The 21,455-nt window shown below is 39.6% G+C and overlaps 1 protein-coding gene across 2 annotated transcripts in view; it reads left to right on the forward strand.

Moving 5' to 3' along the window:
* Positions 1-514: 514 nt before the first annotated feature.
* Positions 515-21,455, forward strand: part of slc8a3 (solute carrier family 8 member 3) — a 134,761-nt gene continuing 113,820 nt past the window's right edge. For both annotated transcript variants that reach the window (XM_072457206.1, XM_072457207.1), the window contains exons 1-2: positions 515-743; positions 12,131-14,000. In XM_072457206.1, the coding sequence (XP_072313307.1) occupies positions 12,217-14,000 (1,784 nt within the window). In that variant the 5' untranslated portion in view covers positions 515-743; positions 12,131-12,216. The remainder of the gene's footprint in view (positions 744-12,130; positions 14,001-21,455) is intronic.

The raw sequence follows: 21,455 nt of genomic DNA on the forward strand, positions 1-21,455 counted from the left end.
CTGCGACCGGGTCAGTCCGAGGAGGAGAGGAGAGAGGGCAGAGGAGCGAGAGAGAGAGAGAGAGAGAGAGGAGAGAAAGCAGAGAGAGAGGAGGGAGAGAGAGAGAGAGAGAGAGAGAGGAGAGAGAGAGGAGGGAGAGAGGAGAGAGAGAGAGAGGAGAGAAAGCAGAGAGAGAGGAGGGAGAGAGAGAGAGAGAGAGAGAGGAGAGAAAGCAGAGAGAGAGGAGGGAGAGAGAGAGAGAGAGAGGAGAGAGAGAGGAGGGAGAGAGGAGAGAGAGAGAGAGGAGAGAGAGAGGAGGGAGAGAGGAGAGAGAGGAGAGAGAGCAGAGAGAGAGGAGGGAGAGAGAGAGGAGAGAGAGAGAGCAGAGAGAGAGGAGGGAGAGAGGAGAGAGAGAGAGAGGGAGGAGAGAGAGCAGAGAGAGAGGAGGGAGAGAGAGAGAGAGAGAGAGAGAGGAGAGAGAGAAAGAAGAGAGAGAGAGAGAGAGAGAGGAGGGAGAGAGAGAGAGAGAGAGAGAGAGAGAGAGAGAGGAGCGAGGAGAGCTGGGGCTGCAGCCGAGGAGAGGAGATCCAGCGCCTTTTGGACCAGTTTAAGACAATCTTTCACCGCTTCATCCCCGGGACTGGACCGTGGAGCGCGTGAAGACGACACATCTGTGGATTTTGGTTCGCTCCACGCCGCGGTGCAAAGTGAGGCGTAATTAAGTATCACGCCGCGTCTCCGTTAAAAGCTCAGCACAAACCCAGGTAGGTTTCTATTTGTCATTTTTATTTATTTTTTTCTGTTCTAAAGCCCTGTAACGGACTCGCGTCTCCTCGCGCCGCGGCCGCTCCGGTGACAGCGTGTTGACGCACATGTTGGCTTTTTTTTTTGGCGTGAGATGAGTGATGTGCCGTGGTGATGTCAACCCGTGCCTTTATTGCAAATCTGCTCCCACACTGCCCTTTTGCCCACTTCCCCCCGATCTATTTGGCTCAAATGGATTCGTGATCGCGTCTAAATGGGTGTGTCGTTACAATAATTGCCACCGCGGAGACAGTTTTAATCATTATTAACCCGCAGCCCATAAAGCAACGCGCTTCATTGATATAGGCAATATTAACACCGCTTTGGTACCACTGTTGCCATGCTGTAAAAATGTTGTTTCCTTGATGTGACATGTACATTTTTGTGCATGTGCAAGGGCCTGCAGAGGTTGGATAAGTTGTAAAGGGGTGCACTGTCCTAGCACCAAGAGGGATTCCCCCCGCTCGGATGCTCTGACAGGCGCCACTGACTGGAGGAACTACTGGAAGTGTTGTGTGATGATTAATCTGGGACAGCTGAAGCTCGCGCGGGGCTCAGAGCATGTTTACGCCCGGCTCAAGTGCCCTCCTTAAACCGGACCCTCTTCCCAAAATAGTGGGCAGGGGAAAAGGAGACCCGTGGGCAGCCGTGCGCCCAGCAACCAAGCCTGCTCCGAATGTGACATGCGCAAGTCTGTGGAGTGGATGTGTGTGATGGGTCTAATTATGAAGAATGATCGTGAGGAATGTATGCAGTTATGTAAAGTGTAATGGTACAGTCTCAATTTGCATGATTCAAGATTTAAAGGCTTTACGTAACTTTTCTGGTAGAGGGTCCCCACATTCTTGTCTCCGTGGAGATGTAATTGCTTTGAATGTTCCACAATATGGCCATTGACTTGAAGGCACAGTGCGTATCTAAAACAAAAGCATGTTAATTTCATACAAAAATAGATTAAAAAACTGTCCTTACTCTGAGCAGGCTTGCATCCCCACAAACCTGACTCGTACTTGACTTGCCGCCTTCTGCTTGTTTCAATAGAAATGTTGTTCCTTTAGCAATAAAGTTACACAGTATGGCATAAAACATCAGATTTACATGGAAGGGACTTTTAGTTACATACTGTGCCTTTTCTATATCTCCATGGAGACAGGCAGGTGACACCACCAGACCAGGTTGCAGGTCAGATCTGTGGAAAGGCGACCCCACTTACACACAGAATGCAGAATGTTTTTCAAGGAATTTATGAGCTATAAATACCCCTCCATAAATAATTCCATAACTGCAGGTTGGATTAACATCGTGGCGTGGAAAGTTCCAGGCACAAGAAATAACATCGTCATGGAGACAAGCAGGCAGGAAAAGTGACATAGTGCACCTTTAGCAACAATTATTTACTTCTAATACTCCAGAATCTAAAGTCTAGATTCATTTAGAAAGTGATACGCCGTTCATAACATCCAAGGCACGACTCCAGACTGTATAGGTTTCTCTGTTTTTTCCTTTTATATATACACACACCTATAAACGAATACTTTGAAAATGTATAGTTACATAATCCTCTGAAAAATATTTGGGGTTGAAACTACACATTTTCACCAGACACAGCATTTATTGGGCTGATGGTGCGATCATCTTGTCCTGGGGAACTCTGCTAAAACACAAGTCGGAAAAGAACTCTGAAACTCTGGTCAGAATCCTCCTTCCTGCTGTGGAGAGAGATTCTGGCATTAAACTCATCTGGCATTTATTCAATTACACATGTTTTCATTGTTACAACAAGAAAACACACACAAATGAGCATTCTTACTGTGAGCGGGCCAGTCTCTCCACAAAGCTGACCTGTAACTTCAAATATGGTAATACCTGCTTGTCTCCATGGAGATGGATTAATTGAATGTGGAACATACAATTTTAGTCCATTTTATAACAGTGCCGCACAATTGTATTGCTAGTCCCAAAACAATAAACCAGACAAATAAAATCCAAGCCCAATCATAAAACCATAAAATAGCAATAAATAAGTAAAATAAAATTGAAATAAATTAAAAAACACAGAGGACCACACAACTTCCGCAGTGTTCAAAGCATCTCCATGGAGACACGCAGGTGGCAAACCTTCCACCTGAAAAGATCTAGTGCACATTACGTCGCAATCGACTCGAAATCACATCTGAGTTGACACAATGATGAAATCACAAACCCTGCTATTATTTATTTACAAAATATCCTGTCTATTTGTAGAAACATCTTGTTGTACCTGTATTAGCCTTCAATAAACTCGTGTATTGTATTGTATTAGTTTGTCGGCTCATATTTCAGTCTGCTCTCAATTGTTAATGCTCCTGTTGTTGTTTACCTCACTTTGAGCAGAATCCAAGTTGATTTTTTTTTTTTTTCAAATATCACAATACTTTCAGAATAATTGCAATTTTATTTTATTTTTTGTTGCTAAATTGCACGGGTTTAGTTCAGAGCGTCTTCACATCTGCTGTGCTCCTGACGTGTTCCATGCAGGTGGGTAATTACAGCTGTCGTGTGTGATTTGATATAACAGACCAGCTTTTTAGAGTTTAATGCACTGTTGTAATATGTACATTTTAAACTCACCAATTTGGAGGCGGTCACGAGGATCAGGCATGTGATTGGATTAGACTTTTACTTTAAGACAAACGATGGGCACGATAACACATCAGAACAGACAATAGACGTAAATGACACATACACAAAACCAATAACAAGTGTGCGACATCAACCCAGCGCTGGCAGTTACCGTGCAAACTTCATAATTAGCATACTTATCATTAGCAATCAATTTGATGAACTCTGAGAACAAAGTAAACTAATTATTGATGAGTGACAATGCCAGTACTTCTATGTGCATGCATATAAGCTTATGTGCGATCTAAACTGCACATGGGCCGAGGGTATGAGCAGTTAAGTCGCACACAATGTTCAGGGAATGTGCAATTAAAACAGAACATAAGACTGTGAAATTCATATTTTGCAGTGACTAACAGGCTCCTGTTATTGTTTCACTTGTACCTTTTTTTGGTCTCTTATTGGTGCTAAATTGTGAAGTTAATTGAATGTGATTACGGTACATTGTTGGTGATGTGGTGTGTTAAAGCCTGTGACCCCCCTGTCCCAAGACAATAAAGGATCTTACCTTACCTTATCTTATCTTATTTGATCTTATCTTATCGCACTATATCTGACACAGTATCATTCTCTTCTGCGAACCTTTACATGAAATCCTAAGTATTAAAAAAACCCTGTCTTTCGCAAACCCATTATATATATTATTCTTACCTGGGTAAATCAAGGTTAATGAATATACTTACTATAATTTTTGACCATGCAACTTTATAAGTGTTACTCTTGTTCATGTTTACTAAAGTCACCACGATCTGGTGACTTTTTCTTGAACAAGCACAAAGCTCTTCCAGTAAAGTGGCCAATGAATGCATCTCACTCATTGAGCAGTGCATCTTCATAACTTTAGATGTCATAATGAAAGTTGCCTTGTTTTCCTGTGGTGGTTGTGATTGGGCGATTTCCTGTTGTGGTTGTGATTGGGCGATTTCCTGTTGTGATTGGGCGATTTCCTGTTGTGGTTGTGATTGGGCGATTTCCTGTTGTGGTTGTGATTGGGCGATTTCCTGTTGTGATTGTGATTGGGCGATTTCCTGTTGTGATTGTGCGATTTCCTGTTGTGGTTGTGATTGGGCGATTTCCTGTTGTGATTGTGCGATTTCCTGTTGTGGTTGTGATTGGGCGATTTCCTGTTGTGATTGTGCGATTTCCTGTTGTGGTTGTGATTGGGCGATTTCCTGTTGTGGTTGTGATTGGGCGATTTCCTGTTGTGGTTGTGATTGGGCACTGTGCTGAAGCCACAGTTGTTTCCATGGTAGACACCTGTGCTTGTTAATGGCGTGTTACTAAATCTATTACTTTTTCAATCCGCCGCGGAGCTGTTAAATGCAACTCTTTTAAACAGCGGTTAAACAAAACAAATGATTCTGTCAGATTACGACCTCATCTGTCCACGTTTTTACCCCGTTTTGGACAGAAATATCTAGCTTAAACCACAATGTGTCAAGCACTGTTGCTGCTATGGAAACATGTTTAGTTTATTTACCACCAATCTGAATGAAACAAAGAGTGTGGCGTAATCATTTGATGTGAAACTGATATTTTTACTGAAAATAATGTATTAAAATATGAAATTAAATATGTTGAGTTAAAATTTCCAATAAAAATAAATATACGACCAAAATACGCCAAATATATATATATATATTTTGTATCTATTATAGACATAGGTGCAAACTAGGGTTGAACGATTTGGGAAAAAGTATTGTGATTAGATTTGCGATTTAATAAAAGAATTCTGTTTAAACACGCCCATGGAGGCCTTTAAACTCACAAAATAATAAAAGAATCACATTAGGACATGTTTGTACAGCTCTAAATGACAGAATAAGCAGTTTTTTATTAAGATATTGTGCTCGTTCAAAACTTATAGCCTTTGTGATTTGCTAATTATATTCATATTACGCACAAGATAGTTCATCATATTTGAGCTTTAAACAATAATAACTCAACCCTTTATTTCCGCTTGACCACCACTTGCCAGTCCCTCTTTCCTCTAAAGTTACTGTGCATTAATCACTGCAGAAGGTGGAGTTGGGAGTGTCATTTTTGAGAGCTCTCCCAGTTACAGTCGAAGCCAGTGCCCATAATGGGTTCAGCGGATGATTGATAGATGAGCTGATTGACACGTTGATTGAGCGTTTCACTGTAAAATCTTTTTAACGGACACAATCCCCTGGACCGATAATGTAAATCTCATTAAAATAAATGCATTAAGGCACTGACAGCCTGCTCAGGTGTACCATCCCACGAGATTATTGATTTTCTTTCCCGGCACAAATTGCGCCGGTTGCCGTTTGGAGATGGGGAGTGGACAGTGGCGTTTTTATGCTTTTGCCTCTGCTAAAGCTAAGAGCCCTAAATGAGCAATTATACAGGGCTATTTGCTTACTAATTATAGTCCTAAGATGGTACTTTGCAATGCTAATCTTGCTTTGTCACTGACGGCACTATCGGAGGCTCAAATTGAGAAAAGTGACTTAAAGAAGTTGCTCGTACTCTATCGCTGAAGTTCCAAGGAAAATATGAAAAACACTTACTCATACTTTTCTCATTCGAATTGGATCTGGTTTCGCTAGACTGTGAGCTGCTTTATCAAATGAAACGTTCTGAATTAGAAGGTTAAGTTAATACGTTAATAGTTTTAAAGGAATATGTGAGATAAACAGACAAAAATTAAAACTTTTTACATCCAGGGTTTCTTTTTTAGATTGAACTGAAATCACATTTTTAACTTCTTAAATGGCACCAATTCTTAGTATGTATGATTATTTCACCAAAATAACCCTATTTATTGATTAACCAAATAATCTTGACATGCCCTTCTGTTGGTTGTCCGGTCATTGAATATTTAATCATATATTACACATTTATTACACATTTTGACCATGTAACCTTCGCCATGATCACTAAAGTCACCAAAATAACTCACACAGTCTGATGGCTGGATTGTCTTGTCTAAAAGCCATAGTTCTTTCTGCAGGTGTCATTGTCCATGTTCAGATGCACATTTATTTATTTTATCTTTATTATTTTTCCCCTTAATCCCTTGTTGGGAAATGTGAGGTTTTGTCTATAGGAGAAACTTCCTATAAGTGATCTGTTCTTTTCCTCTGTATCTACCTCTGTATCTACCTGCGTTGCAACAATGAAATTTCCCCATGTGTGGACAATAAAAGATTATCTTATCTTACATCAAATACTCATTATTATCTGATGTCTGGACCTTTGAGAATCAGACGGACCATGATCAGAACGATAATAGTCCAGTTTTGAGTGGAAAAACATAATTCCACATATGAATCTAAAAGGATGAAAAGGATCCAAGACTGCACTTTATCTAGCCTCCCCTGTTACTGTGCATTTTCTGTCTTTACCTTGTTGTCGAAACAAACAAGTAAACATGCCTTTTAAACACTTCTTTCATGTAACTCTGAATGAAAGCAATTGGGCTGAGCAAAAAAAACATCATTACAATTATCGCTTCAATTAATTAAAAGACGGAAAAACAATCACTTGTCTGATTGTAGTTAACTTTTGAAAACATAGTTTCAATTATCATGCAAACAGAGGTGATTGCGGTTTGTTTGAAATGAATCTGCCTTCTATAATTTGATATACAGTATGTCATTATTTGGCTCAGATTTAGAGGGCTCATTGTGGGTTTGTGCAACATTCTACTTCCTCTCTTTTAAAGCGGACGGACAGGAGTTGGAGCAGGTCAGCAGCTCTGTCGTAAAACACTGAGATGGACCTTCTTCACATTCACTGTCTTTAATAACCTCACTACTTTACCCTTTTGCAGAACGGAGATAATGCTATAGTCAGGGGCATCGGGCTGTGGTTGTAAAGTCCACCAGAGCAATGGTTTAAAGTCGAATCTGAACATTTTTGGAGCTTCTTTATTGATCGACGAACCGTGCATTTACCCTCTGACTGGATAAAGATTTCGCTTTATCAGAGATCTTCACAATTTACACTGCCTCGTACCAATTGAAAATGATATACACAGCACCAGGTATTACTCTGACTATCTTTGAAACTTCTTATGCAAGTCAAACATTGCTCGCCTCTCATCCATTAGCTGCTGTCACTCAGGAATGTGCCTGTCGCGGGGTTTCTTCTCACAAGGATCGAGGACTGGCCCCGCTCCATATCCAGAGCTGCTGATTCGACTAAACTCAAGTTCCTTGTCTCGTACTTCTGTCAACCACTTTTCTCTACAACGTACCTGTGTCCTCCTCAAATACCAAGACCACTCTCAGATATAATCCCACTTATAAACACCTTTTTGTAATCATAAGTGCTTTCATTCCTGAAATCTGGCCAGCTGTCACTGCATTAGCGCTGATGTTGACTCAGAGCTATTCTTTCATTGTTTGACTTGAATAATGATATTTCTGTAATGAACACAATGAATATATTTGTCTTAAAAGGTGCACTAAGTTGCTTTTTTGAAGGGTATGGTGTTCCTCTTCCTGGAATGTTCCACAGAATTGAATTAGATGCACTGTATTCATTTATTCGGGGTGTTTTACGGTAAAACATAACATACAAAACTGTGTTCTTACAGCGAGTGGGGTCGCCTTTCCACAGATCTGACCAGTAACTTGGACAGGTGATGTAACCTGCAAGTCTCCAAGGAGATAGATAACAAAAAAGGACAGACCCTCTACTAGAAATATTACGTTGTGCATCTTAATCAAAACTGGCAGTGGGATGTCAATATGCCGGACCTTTGAGTTTAAGGGTGCGTTCACACTTGGACTAAACCGCATCAGAATTAGGACTAAACTGGGGCTAAATTATGAACACATCCTGGACTTGACCTGGACTAAACCAGGACCAAACCAAGTCTACATCTGGACCAAACTGGGCTAAAACGAGAACCCAATAGTTCAGGTGAAAAGGGCCAGACTGTACATATGAGTCTTGAGTTCCAGGAGCAGGCATACCAATTAGCATTAGCATTAGCAAGTACATATCCATGACCTTTTATGTACACAACACTACAAAGAAATAATTGCTTATTTTATTTTAGCATGAAAGTGTTGATCAAACTTAACATTGCGCTTCACGCTGGATCAATTTTGTACGGCTTCTCTGCAACTTATGGTGCATTGGTGCAGAGCATTTCATTGATAATTGCTAACTTTTAGAATCTGAATCAGAAAAGGTTTATTACCATTGTCAAATATCAGGATAAAAAACTAGGAACTTGCTTTTGTATTAATGTGCAACGTACAACAATGAATAGACCAAACAGCAAGATCTAAACAAGCATAAAGCAACAGTCCATTCATTTAGCCAAATCAGTAATTGTTTTAATATCTTTCCATTGGCTGTGATTGGTTAAAACACAACTGAATGTCTCTCCTCCTCTCGAACAAGTTCTATCGAGTTGAATGCCATTGCGGATCAATATTACAACGCTAACCTTATTAGCTCAGGTCAAACTGGAGGAGTTTCAATATTGAACATAGAACATTTTACCTTGAGTGTCCTGCCTTAAGTAAAATAAATACATTGCATGGTTATTCTGTGTCACTAATGTAGGCCTTTTACCCAGAGTTCTTTAAAGTGTTGATCATCGGAGAGGGGAGAGCCATTTAGCCCTCTTTAATCAGGCCAGTACATGAGAAAGCACTTTTGGGATGGGGGAAACATGCAGCAATGGGGAGTACTGCATGACACTTGAAAAGTAAATGATACTCACAGCTGCATGATCAGCAAACACGGTTCAAGTTTGGGAACGTTTTCAAAATGACTTCCAATCTGCTCGATGAAACGTTTCTGGGATCGAGTTCACCCGCTTGTCTTACATCGTGCAGCTCTAAGTCAAATGTGTTTTTAAGCTGGTCTGTATGGATTTTTGTATTTAATTCGAGTCAAGGTCATTTTAACCAAGAGCAAGTTAACCCTTATTGAATCTTGGATATATATATATATATATATATATATATATATATATATATATATATATATATATATATATATATATATATATATATATATATATATATTTTTTTTTTTTAAACATTGGGGAAATGTAAATGCCAGCATATTTCAGTTTAGGTCAGGTCAGGGGTGAAATCTCAGCTCAGTGAAATCATCTGGAATATTTTTTTGCGGATGGAAGATGTCGGATACAAGTCTCGATTTTTAAAACACTGTCCAGATTTCTACGTCTGAAGCTTTTTCTACTGTAAAGGCCACAGGTTCAAAATCATTTAAAGACCTGCGGTTATGGACCGTCAGGACGCCAACGAGCTCGAATATATTGACTTGAGTATGGTCTGTAAAAAAGGCTCTTAACGGTTTGGGATAATCATTGAATCTGGAGAGAAGATGTACCTTCCTTCCCATAAATCCACAGACTAATGTATTTAAGCAGCTCACATATCTCTCTTTTCTGTAGCCAAGTCTTCTCATGCCTCCATGGCCTCCGGGGTCAGCTGTTAGCTTCAGACGCATTGTCAGGTCGTATCTCAGAGAAAACAGTGGAGACGCAGAGAGGCTTTTATGAACTGGGCGCTGCGGTGGTAGTTGATGTAAAGCTGCAATGCTCTTGTTTTCTCACTGTTGAAGACCATATAGGCTTGTATACGAAGAAGACACATCATTCATATCATACATCATTCATATTACACTATAGAAGTATAATGCAAGAATTTCATTTCTTGCCGTCTACAGTTCTTATTCCTGTGCAAACGTATATTCCAATCTCTTGATATAAGATAAGATAAGATAATCCTTTATTGTCCACACATGGGGAAATTTCATTGTATATATTGAGGATTTATTGAGATATTGAGGATTTATTATAATAAACGTGATTTATTATAATAAACTTGATTCACTAATTTGTCATATTCACAAAACTGTTATTGTGAATATAACAAATTAGTGAATTTGTTATATTCACAATTTGGTTAAATTTTGGTGATATAACCAATCACCAAAAAAAAAAAAGAAGGAAAAGTTGACCATAAATAAATATACCGTATTTTCCGGACTATAAGTCGCACCTTTTTTCATAGTTTTGGCCGGGGTGCAACTTATACTTATATTTATACTTATATAGTTATACTTATACGCCAGAGCGACTTATGTATGATATTATTTGTTATTTTTATACTTGCAATCGGATTTCATATTCCAGTGCAACTTATATATAATTTTTTTCTCCTCTATTAAGCATTTTTTGGCTGGTGCAACTTATACTCTGGTGCGACTTATAGTCCGGAAAATACAGTATAATGTGCATGCTAGCTTTAATTTATTATGCTGATTCAAAGCAAAGTTATTATGATTTTAAGCTGATCAATTGAAAAGGCATTCATTTAACATGATATTAAACGGACACATTTGGTATAGTATATTTATTTAGGGTCAGTTTATTTTTGTGTGTGAATGATATAATTACCACTAGCACTATTGCATGTACAGCATTCATCTTATCATTAACATTGTGATTTTGTTTTTGCCACTGCGGCATTTTAGACAGTGTCCGTGCTGCTGAGGGCACTGTTCAGAGCTGGTGTTATTACCCCAGAGATTTCAGACAATCATTCTCAAATCCCCATTATTAGACACACATCTGCAAAGAAAATCAACTCCTGAAGGAGAATTGAACCTGCAGGCTTAGGTTTTATTAATCTAATGTTCACACTTTATTCATAGTGTGAGTTAATTTCCGATCTGCTTCACAAAGATAACATAAAGCTCCCCGGGTGATGGTGTTGGTGGTCGGAGGGACACTTTCTGAAAGAGAAAAGTACTTTTATTCCCCGTTAAACGACCAAGAAGATTATCCATTACCGTATATTAAAAAATATATATACAAAATTACAGTCCAGAATTCTTCTCTCTAATGTCTAAACAATTATCAAATACATAATGTACTTTGGCTAGCACTGTTGTCCTTGTCTTATGGTCCAAATATGTTTTACAAGTAGAAAATGTGTAAAGACAAAGACAAAAAACAAACAAACAAGTAACAACAGAAGTGAAATTTAGTAACTTTATACAGTTTTATTCTTTAATTTAGAACTTTATACAACTTTATACACATATCTCTCCCACTGCTCAGTCTGATTCATTTATGGAAGTATTGCCTTCAAAACAATCTTCTCAGCTATCGTCCAACATATTAATGTCTCGGGTTAATCAAACAAAATGTGTTAATTAATGAATTAATTAATTTTATATGGAATGGTTGTTCATGTCTATGTAAGTTATTTTGGAGCAAATTTTCTAGTTCCATAAAACATACATTTACTTTCGATCAACTCATTGATCTGGAGATTTCTAAAAACAATAATACCCAATTTTGTAGTCTCTTAAGAGTAAGTAACCGTAATTTACACCATGCATTGTCATCTTTGTTCAGTGGATTATTAAAAAAAAGGTGTGCTAGGGTAGTTTCACACTTGTACACACACATGACATGTAGTCCACATAAAAATTGGGACTAAACTGGGGTAAATTTGGAGCTAATCTTGGATAAGACCAGGACTAAGCCAGGAATAGAACTAGACCAAACCAAATTTACATCTGGAATAAAATGGACCCTATTTAGGACGAAATAACCTGTAAGCACACCCTTAGAAGGTCAAACGAGGACCTGCACTTCTGAGCAGCTCTTTTGAAGCTCATCTAACCCATGTGTTCTCTGTGTTGTGTGTTGCAGGTGGTGGTGGAGGTCCTCACAGCTCAGTGCTGGATCCCGTTGGGGACTATCTGAGCGGTTTGGCCCCGTGAGACGACGGAGGGTGCATGGAGGGTTCACGGTGTAGGGGCAGGGGGTCAGCGACCTGGCTCTGCTTAGGGCTAGTGTCTGTGGCCACCTCCTTTGTTTGTGCAGAGGCCAAGACCACCCAGAGTCCACCAACATCCTCGAACAAGACTTGTGAGCCCTACGTCCACCACAAGTGCCAACCGGGCATCATCCTGCCCATATGGTACCCGGAGGACCCTTCCATGGGAGACAAAATAGCAAGAGTTATAGTCTATTTTGTGGCAATGATTTACATGTTTCTTGGAGTCTCTATCATTGCTGACCGCTTCATGGCCGCCATTGAGGTCATCACATCCCAAGAGAAGGAAATCGTCATCAAAAGACCCAATGGAGAGACGACCACAACAACTATTCGAGTTTGGAACGAGACCGTGTCCAACCTAACCCTTATGGCTTTAGGTTCATCTGCGCCGGAGATCATGCTGTCTGTGATTGAAGTTTGTGGGCATGGATTTGAGGCTGGAGCACTTGGACCGTCGACAATTGTTGGCAGTGCCGCATTCAACATGTTTGTTATTATCGGCCTGTGCGTCTTGGTTATTCCCCAAGGCGAGGTCCGAAAAGTCAAGCATCTTCGAGTCTTCTTCATCACTGCTGGTTGGAGCATTTTTGCCTACATCTGGCTGTACATAATCCTGGCTGTCATCACTCCCAATGAAGTCCAAGTCTGGGAAGGCCTTCTAACTCTTGCATTCTTTCCCGTCTGTGTGCTTCTCGCTTGGATTGCTGACCGGCGCCTACTTTTCTATAAGTTCATGCACAAGAAATACCGCAGCGACCACCACAGGGGAGTCATCATTGAAACAGAGGTGGATCGGTCCAAAGGCATCGAAATGGATGGGAAGCTGGTCAATTCTCATTTTATGGACGGAAGCGCGTCTAGTAATCTCATGGGTCTGACTGACGGAAAAGAAGTGGACGAATCAAGGCGAGACATGATCCGTATCTTAAAAGACCTTAAGCAGAAACATCCGGAGAAAGAGATGGATCAGCTGGTCGAGATGGCTAACTACTACGCTTTGTCGCACCAACAAAAGAGCAGAGCCTTCTATCGGATCCAAGCTACACGCATGATGACCGGCGCTGGTAATATCTTGAAGAAACATGTGGCAGAGCAAGCCAAGAAGTGTGCAAGTATCCAAGAGATCCACGTCGACGAACCGGAAGAGTATGTGTCGAGAATCTCGTTCGAGCCCGCCGTCTATAAGTGCTTTGAAAACTGCGGCGCTGCGATCTTGACAATTACCAGAAAGGGTGGAGATGTTGACAAAACTATATTCGTGGATTACAAAACAGAAGATGGTTCTGCGAATGCCGGGGCCGACTACGAGTTCTCAGAAGGGACAGTGATGTTCAAACCGGGCGAAATTATGAAAGAAATCAGCGTTGGTATTATCGACGATGACATCTTTGAGGAAGATGAGCATTTCTTTGTGCGTTTGAGCAATCTACGAGTCCTTGAAACTGAGGATGAAGTCTTGTCGGCCAATAGTCTCCCGTATCCAAAAGCAATGCTGGGATTCCCGACTGTGGCCACCGTCACCATTTTAGACGATGATCATTCGGGCATCTTTACGTTTGAAAGCGGTTCAGTGCATGTGAGCGAGGGCATTGGCATTATGGAGGTCAAAGTGCTCAGGACGTCCGGAGCAAGAGGGACAATCATTGTGCCTTATCGCACCATCGAGGGACTGGCCAAAGGAGGAGGAGAGGACTTCGAAGACACCTACGGAGAGCTGGAGTTCAAGAATGACGAAACCTGGTAAGACCTTTTTTTTATTGTTCAGTTTGTGAGTTGTTTTGAAAATTACACCATGAACATTAACAAAAAAACGGCAACCACACTTCTGTAGTACTAGTATTTGTGCAGGCTGTTGGGTTGATTTTGTTCTACCAATGTTCACATAAGATTATAATGGATGGAATAATGTTTATGTAGCTAATGCCACCTAAAATGGCTATTTCTAGTTCATGGGCTTTTACTGCTGGTGCTCATAATACTTTTCTCTAGATTAGACCTTGTTTCGTACTGGTTACATCCTGGCTTACTCTATAGAAGTGAATTGAACCTAATATGACATTGTTTGGTTTGGGAATATTTGGGATTTTTGCACATTATACTTTCAAAGTAGCAGGTGCTGTTGTTTATCGTTTTGAAATCATGAATAAATACCTGAATTATTTTGAAGCCACATATCTTATTTAAGTCTTTTTCAGCCCATGGTCAGAAGAGAATAGATATTTTACTTTCTACTTTTTGTCCTTGCATCATACTGATTTATCCATATGTTTGACTGAGGTACACCTGTCGCAAAGTGATATTGAAACATGAATCTTTCTTCAAAGCTGTGTCTGACATAGCTGCGTTGTATAATATTTGCTTTGAATTCTTTGCCACTTGACATCATTTAACCTAAACATACTTTGGTAACCTTTCATCTGAGGTTTGAGCTTGTCATAAAGTCGACCCTTTTCATGTTTAAGCAGTGAGTGGGTGGAGTGCGCGCTCGGGTTGCCCTTGTTTTCATGTCAAAATATTTCCCTCTCATCTGTGTCTTTTAGTGGTGGTTCAGAAACGGTCTCATGCAGTGAGGATTGTCACTCAAATTTGAAAGTCCTTAAGTCGTCCTCCTCAATGTCTGCCTTTAATCCTCCATGCTTTTATTTAGTTGTTTTTCAATTGGCCTATTTTAACTTTTGTTGTGCTGTTATGTTTTAATTACACAGATACAGAACTTGCAGTCTTTTCTGATGGAAAGTCTTGTTTAAATTGTGTAGATTTATACATGGTACAGTAGTAAAAATATATGGTTTTCGTTCATTTAACCAAGTAGGTAACCTAGCAAAAGTCTTTGAGTAGTTGAGTTTTGAGGTGGAAAACTTGAATGAATTGTGAATGTTGTTTTGTTTTGTTGCAAAATTTCAATATTGTGTATATCATTTATAGTGAAAATTGTGCAAAAGTTACACATAACGAACGGTGTGGTAATAAGGTGATAGTTCTTCATTTTTGTGATTAATTTGACAGACATTTTTTATTTTTCTGATAATCAAACCTCAACAAATGCGTTTAGAGACATATATCTTTTGGATTGGCATAATAACATTGTCTGAATATCGTTATCTATTACTATTGCCCTCACCTACTAGTATCTCTCTTCTCTTATATATCCATATGTCAATTATTTATTACTTAAAAAATTGTACTGCTAAGACACAGTATATTTCTTTCATGGATAATTTCATGAATCCTTTAAAATGTCACTGTGCTTCCTGTCGTTATATTACACCCATCACATGACATCAATAACAGCTTTGGGAAACCGGCACGAACCAACAAAATATTAATTTCTCGTTCAACTGACAGAGATGGTACTTGTAGGTGGTGGGCTCCCGGGTGCCAATGCGACCCAGGAGAGAGGCCCAAAGTGTCGGGCCGATCAGCATGCTCCGGGGGCCCGCTGCTTCTCTGGGACACAGACTTGATTTATGTGTACAACGCTTTCGGGGCCATGTCTGAGGGGAGAAGAGAGGAGAGATGTGAAGAAAATACTATTATTAAGATACCGCTGTGATGTTGTTGAGAAAGAATGCAGCTCTATTGATCTAGCGCTTGCGATGCGGTGTGTGGCTGTTGATACAGGGAGAGAGACTGGTGTGTGTGCGAGTGGTCTAGCTCTGAGTTTATATGAAAAAGAAAAGAAAAAAAACGGGAGATCTGAGAGAAGATTTGGGGCGTGTGATCAAATAATTATCACCACTGAAGTTTTCAATTGAACGCTGGGGTGCGAGTGCAATAGATTATACAGACAGGCCAATTTTCTCTCATCTCGACAGCCGCGCAGACAGGGACACTTTCTATAAGCTATTTTTCAATATTTCGGCAAAGCAGAGTGTCATCCTTTTGTCTACTTGAAAGGGCAGCGATTCAAGTATATTCTGTTCTAAGTGAGGTCAAAGTCGGCAGTGTTTTGCTTATTGATTTCTTTGGCATATTGAAGCAACCTTTTCAATTTGAAACAAGGGAGACTAATACAAAATAATCTTGCATCAGTTTTATATAGCGCTTCTGCTCAAAGTCGATTCTTATGTTGTTGTTTATTTTACTCTGTTTGTTCATATATTTGGTTCTGGTAGCTTAGGAAACGACAGCTGCTCTGGGGCAAACTGATGGAAATGTTGCTGCCAATCATTAAAGGAAACTACGACACACCCATAGGCAAGTGTCATGCCTATGGGCACAACAACAGTAAGAGTTTGATGCTGGGATTGGACAAATAACAGTCCGATTATAAGCAAGGCAAGTTTATTTGTGGAGCACAATTCGTACACAAGGAAATTCAAAGTGCTTAACAGGGAAAAAAATGCATTAAAATCACTCAGACATGACAGAAATCACATTTAGTTCTTGAAAATATTGGACTTCAGTATATGTTTTAGGGGCCTCTGTTCTGTCACAATAATAACAATATGAATTTATCGTTCAGTAAATTACATAATGGAACAATTCACAATTTCATGCGGCTCAATATACCTTTTCTTTGCATTAACAGGAAATCTACTGCTATTACTAACTAACTTTTGTCTGCTATATACGTTGTTATAATTGATAAGCGTGGATCATTATATTTCAGAAATCTTAAATCGCAATATAAAACGACTTAATAAAAACCAAGTGCGTTTACTTCCGGGATTCAGCTGTTTTCCGCCGGCTCCTTTACGTCACCTTCATCACAACAAAGTGGCGCCTGCTGTTGGTCCGACTGCAGCTCATGATGGCGAAGAGCTACACGAGGCGGCCAACGCTGCCAAATCTTACGCGTGTGACCGTTCAAGAAAATAAAACTGCAGAATGACGTAAGTGCGGGCAGTGGGCGTGTATCCGGGGGGAATCTGGGAGCGGTAAAACTGAGCGTCTTCAAATCACTCTAAACTTTGATTGGTCCAATGAGAAAATATGATTAAAAACTCCTAAAAGTTGATTTATCTTATCTTATCTATTTATTGCGAGCAGTTCATGTTTGACTATAACGTGAAAAAGGTTTATTGTGAGAGTGGATTTAAGTATTATTGATTTCGTGATATTTTCTGTTACAATATCACATTTGTTGTTTAATACTTCTGGTTCCTCGGGGTCAACATAGTGGTGTTTTTACCGTCTTAAGCACAATGCGCGTCTCATAAGTGAAATAGTAACAGTCTGGCAGTTGTATTGGTTGTATTGAATAAAGTTTTGGTTGGTCATTGAGACGTCATCCTCATGATTTATAGATGTAGTAAATACGGTAAAACAAACAACTGGACAAATAACCCCTTTTTATAAATTGCATCAATATTATATCTTATTAAACAGACAAACCAAAGTCACTATTTGCAGATGTCTAAGTAATAGCCATTCTGACTTATGTGCGACCGAGTTGACACTGAATAAACAACTACTGCAAGGCGCAAGACGTATTATAAATATTAAGCAAAACAGTCCGCGCTGATAAATTCACTCTCGCCTCACTGTAACAAATGGACTGTGATTATATACATATGAAGCCCATTATTCACTTCAATAGGGAAACCTCATGAATGATAGATTTATATTAAAATATGGACTTTTTTCCCTTCTCTCGCCTTCAGAAGTCTTTTGTATGAAAACGCTGCTACAGAACTCCCAACAAATCTTCTGAAATTTCCATAATTGTATTCAACAAAGTGATGAATTATTTTTTGTGTGCATCTGTAAGAAGTACAAGGAAGATGTGACAGAATTATCACAAGGAAAAGAGGAAAAAAAAGCATTTAGAAGATTTTTTCATTGTCAGAGGAATATATACTAAAATCTTAATTGCGAGCCGTGTTTCTTGCACTGACAGAAACTCTCCAAGGGCTTGTCATAAAGGAAGAATAAAGAATTCATTTGCATCTGTTGTACATTCACGATTCATGATGCATATATACTTTTAGTGGTGATCTTAAAGCAAATAGGACAAGTTATAGTAGTTAACATTATCATATTTAAGATTTTACTACAAAGCTTCCATATAGTTTGACAATTTAAAATAGATACATTTGTAGTTTTACTTGCTGGTTGGACAGGCAGCAGCTGTGATATACATAAAGATAATGAAATAACGGTTGCTAAGAAACCAGACTGTAAACAAGGGTCAAAGCTTGTTGTGATTTTGAAAATGAAATTATAAGACAACACTGTGATTTTCTTAAGTTATATGTATGTTTAAAGTATAAGAAACCAGTGTAAGTTTTCAGCATATTGATTAAAACCATGATACATATTTACCTCATCGACTATCGAAGTAGCAATTAGAAAAACATCAAAACCTGTCGCGCTAATTTGTATTAATAGTTCCAATAACACATGGTTATTTTGATTTTTTTCTGAGTTATTGATTAGTGAATTCATAAGATATTAGAGCATTGTTACTCAATGGTTAGAACATTTACCTGTGAACTAGAAGATGAAAGGTTTGAGTCCAGGTCTGTCCACTATATTATATAATATATCATTACCATTGCGAGAGAGGGTCTGTGGCAGTGCCTCGTTGTAAGTACAAGATGAAGAATACCTTTTACGTGAGTCATTTATTCCATAATTCGTGCAATGTAATTTGTCTGATTTCACTCACGTTTATCTGCAAATGTAAACCAGAAGTAAACAAAAACAATAACCAACTAAAATGCTGGAAAGAAATATAGCTTCCTTAACCATTCTGTGCTTAAGCTGCCGTACAGCAGCACAGTATTTTGCTTGGAGTGACTAATGGCTTATGCAGCAGGTTCACTGGCTTCACACATTGTTCTCCGGGGACAAACCAGTGCGTAACCATGGACCCAGGATTTACAAACAAACAAATGAGCAGCGTGTGGTGGACTCAAACAACCACATCAAGTCATTAGCACAACGCACCTTGTAGGTGTTGTTAAAAAAGCAGCACATGATGGAGAAAATAGGATAAGCTCAATAAATCAATTAATAGTGAGTTTCAAATAACAATCAAATTCAACAGACTTTGATTGAAAGGCAGTAAAACATACTTTTGTTAATATGCAGGTTTTAATGGGTAATGATCAAGTTCAACATTAGACCAACATTTTGGATTATATTTTAAGATAAGATAGATATTAGTGGTCTCAAAGTGCAGAAAATAATGTGTTGTTTTGGCCTTTAATCATTTGGGATACAGTCATTCTTGTGTAAATACCTTATAATCAATACAGCAATACACATTCTTACTCCCATCATAATCATAACATTCCACAATCTGAAATCTTTCTCTATGTTCAAAATGGTCCAAATATTAGCCTTATTTGCTCCTGTTTGTCAAGAGAGCCAAGATTCCACTGAATCTGTGGTTTCGTGTGTCTGGTCTGGCGCAGTGAGTGACAGAACATATGTCGCGCTGCTCCTGCTCCTGCTGACCCTCATATTTCAGACCTCCGTCCTGGAATAGACCGGGATTACTTTACCTCCCCCTGCAGCCGGACCTGCAGCCGGACCTGCAGCCGGACCTGCAGCCGGACCTGCAGCCGGACCTGCAGCCGGACCCGCAGCCGGACCCACACTGAGGAGGCTTGGATTGCGCGCATCAATGTCATCCATGAAACTATGAAAACGTTGCAAAGACATCAGATAAAACTACTATCAAACAGGAGACTGAAGTGCAATCTGTGTATTATTTGATCCTGAACATTTACAGATACATTTTAGCAGATTACAAATGGATTCTAAAAATATGATCCGATAATTCAATAATCAACGCTGAGCACTCAATGGAGGTGGTCATTATTGACAAAAGTGTATATCAAATCATTATTTTCCAGACATACGTCACTCAAACATGTCTTTAAACTGATTAGTTGAGGTTTGATTATCAGACAAATATGAAATATCTGTCAAATGCAGACATATCCCTTACAACATACTTTTTTCCTTTTTATTCAGCTCTTTTTTTTTTAAACTATATAAAATGTACATGTAATCCAACTCTACAAAACAAGAAAACTCAATTTCATTGCTCACCTCTACACTCCTACATATTCATATCTGCATAATTTGTTTCATTTCCATACCTTTTGTGAAGTTTTTAAGACCATAATAAACTTTTTGTCCAAGTCCAAGTCTAAAAATAAATCAATCCTTATCTTAAACAACGCTACACAAAGAAATGAGTGAGCCGCTTACAGAACAGATACACTTTGGCACTTGCAATATGAAAGGAGGACAGATTTGCTGGGGAAACAGTCTGGACATTCAAGGTTGAGAGTAGAGCGACGGAGAACCTGAGGTGCCTTATCGTTCTGCTGCTGCGGCGGAAAGCGGCGCGCAGGGGGGGAGAGAGTCTCGTGATAAACTTTTGATCGGCAAAAGGGGGCAGATTATTTGTGGCGGTAACCCTGGAAATGAAAAGCGCAATGCATAAAAGCGATCCAATACATATTTCAATACACAATCTGCTCTCACATTTCTCTGGTATCAAATTGCTTTGGTAATGGAGACACGCAGCGGCTCCCCCCTCGGGCCCGGAGCATCTGAGGACACAAGAGGAGATTCATGCTCCCTCTGCTCTTATCTCGGGCAAACTTCCTGCAACTATTTCACTTGTGCCTGCCGCCGCCGCCGCCGCTCGCACCGCCGCCGTACACAACCCAAAGACACTGCATAAGTCAAGCCCTTGTCTGAGTGCTCATAAATACAGCGCCCCCACGCTCTCAGACAAGGCAATGCAATTAGACTTATTTATAACACAATGTGACCAGTGGTGTGGAGTCTGTGCGTAAATCAAACCGAGTGTCGTATTTTAAAGTCGGGGCCTCAGGTTTTGACGGTGTTGGCGCGGTGTTGCTGTTGTGGATTAGGCTTTTGTGGAATTGGTCGAGGACGTGGCGTGAGTTTGTTTGCTAAAATTGTGTATTTGCTGAAAGCTACAGCCGTGCACATAAACATAGATTTAAGAAAAGAAAAGAAGGTATGATTATTCTTACGTGCTATAAGGTGTTTGACTTTATCAGAGAATAACACCACTAACACATTCCTTCTTCCGTCCTGCCCATTTTGCCTCTTTTTGCACTTCAGTCGTCTTGGCATTTCCGCTTAAGCAGGAATTCCGTTCACGTAAGAGGAGAAGGAGGGAAAAGTCTCGCAGCTAAAATATGATTCAAAGTAGATTGATTTGTGGGAATGTGCAGTGTTCGTGTGCACCGACAACAC

The sequence above is a fragment of the Eucyclogobius newberryi genome, unplaced genomic scaffold (assembly GCF_026437365.1).
Source record: "Eucyclogobius newberryi isolate DKJ021-1_F unplaced genomic scaffold, fEucNew1.0.hap1 SCAF_21, whole genome shotgun sequence".
Classification (NCBI taxonomy): Eukaryota; Metazoa; Chordata; class Actinopteri; order Gobiiformes; family Gobiidae; genus Eucyclogobius; species Eucyclogobius newberryi.